Raw genomic sequence first — 1,948 nt, 5'->3', positions numbered from 1 at the left:
CCTTCTGAAATTTTCCCATTCCACCAGGAATTCCCCATAGTGCAGTAGCTGACTTCTAGGGGGACTGTGAGGGGTTCACAGTCCTCCCCATCCGTTTCCCTGCGCAGAAAGATTATGGCTGTTTAATGTTGAATTATTATCACTAACTCTTTGTGGAAGGTTTCCAGGATCAGCAGTGCATTCATATGCCCTATGCCCTGACCTACCACATCTGAAACATCCTCAGCCTCTATTATTATAATTACTTCCCCTTCCCCTCACAGACATATTATTTGTCCTTAATGAGGAGAGATTAGAATTACTATTGGTTTGTAAAACCATTAACTGTTCTAGTTTTTTATTTTGTTCCTCTATCATCTTAAGTATTTTTTCTTCAAATGGATTCACTTCCACCGTGGGTTGTATCACTTTTACTTTTTTTATAGTTTTTTTCTCTCATTTCAATTAATGCCTCCTCCTGCTTTACCTCTTTTAGCAGATCATTAAAAGTGGGAGGGGTCTCTCTTATTCCTGAACATCTTAACATTTGAGCCACAAAGTCAGTAGTCAATGCTCCTCTAAGGAGCTGCTTCATCCTACTTCCATCTACCTCCTCTCTAGTAATACCCCCTTTTTCAACTATTTTATACAAGAGTTTATCTATCCTAATCAAATAAGCGCTAAGTTTCTCCCCAGGTTCTTGAAATATATGATGGATTCTTGAGGTCAAATCTCCCACATCCTCTAAAGTGCCATAGGCATAATCCAAAACTTCAAAATAAGTTTCAAGTGTGGCTTGCGGGTTGCTTCTTCTAGCTGCCTGAATAATACCCATGGCTGGACCCCTCAAGCTCTCTAATACCCTCTGCCTTTTTATTTGGTTGGGACATTGCCACTCTTCAGCTTGCTGAACTGCAGCTTCTTTCCACGCTTCGTATATTTCTTCCCCAAGTGGCACAGGCACTATTCCTGAAAATATTCTCAATCTCCTGTAACTTTCTTCATAGTGCCACCTCTCTAACTGGGTAACCACTCTATCTACCATAGTCTCAAACTGCCCTCCATTTACACTCGCACCATTTCCCTGAGTATTACTATTTACATCAACCCTTTCAGAGTTTTCAGCAGAAGCTGAAATTTGAGCACTAATGGTTTCTTCATCACTACTTTTAGGCCATATAATATGCCATAATCTTCCAATCTCTCCTCCAGCTACAATCATTGTAGGTATTAATCTAGCATCTAACTCTTTTTCCGTCTCTATTAGTATAGCTACTACCCTCCCAGAATCCTCACTCCATTTATCTATGATCCTGGGTTTATTTATTCCATATAGTTTGTCTAAAGTCTCTAATACTACATCATCATGAATGTCAGAGAAATTTCCCCCTACTCCCATACACTTTTTTAAACTTGTTCCTCTCTGTGTACACCAAATGTATAACTATTCTCCTGTAATCTTTTCCATTATAAATGTCCTGAATATTCGTCTCAGCAGTGCCTCCAAAATGTAACCCTACCTTATCTCCAGCTGAGGGTCACTAGTATAAATTTGTGCCTCCACCCAAGCTAATTTCTATATCGGCTTACCTGGGTTAGCCTGGTGTAAAGTATGTGTACCATTTAATAAATATATATTTAATATACCAATCCTCTTAATATATTAAATACCTGTTCTTCATCTCTTTTCAGGGTTCCAGAGTCCGTTTGGTACCAACACAACACTTTTATGGTAAGTATTATAGGTTTGTTTTAATACATTCTTTACTTTAACTCTACTTTAACCTTATATCTAATTCCCTATTACCATACTCCTTTGATTAAGCAATATCTTTTCCTATACATTAAATATTTTGCATGCATTACAAAAAAAAACATTTGTATATACTAGAATGAGTGACCTGGGTACTCTCATCTAATAAAATGTTTGCGCAGTTGGGGCCCATTTAGTACATAAGAAACTGTTGTC

At 37.9% G+C, this 1,948-nt stretch overlaps 1 protein-coding gene across 1 annotated transcript; it reads right to left on the bottom strand.

Moving 5' to 3' along the window:
- Positions 1-373: 373 nt before the first annotated feature.
- On the bottom strand, positions 374-1,378 carry LOC134944117 (paraneoplastic antigen Ma1 homolog). Its single transcript, XM_063932689.1, has one exon. It carries the CDS (start codon positions 1,376-1,378, stop codon positions 374-376), a length of 1,005 nt encoding a protein of 334 aa, XP_063788759.1.
- Between the last annotated feature and the right edge of the window lie 570 nt (positions 1,379-1,948).

Source organism: Pseudophryne corroboree, chromosome 7 (genome assembly GCF_028390025.1).
Source record: "Pseudophryne corroboree isolate aPseCor3 chromosome 7, aPseCor3.hap2, whole genome shotgun sequence".
Lineage (NCBI taxonomy): Eukaryota > Metazoa > Chordata > Amphibia > Anura > Myobatrachidae > Pseudophryne > Pseudophryne corroboree.
Note: the sequence above shows the minus strand (reverse complement) of the source record. Positions and strands in the feature narration are given on the sequence as shown.

Coding starts and splice junctions, on each gene's coding strand:
- LOC134944117 (XM_063932689.1), bottom strand. CDS start 1,378: ATGGGAGTAGGGGGAAATTTCTCTGACATTCATGATGATGTAGTATTA.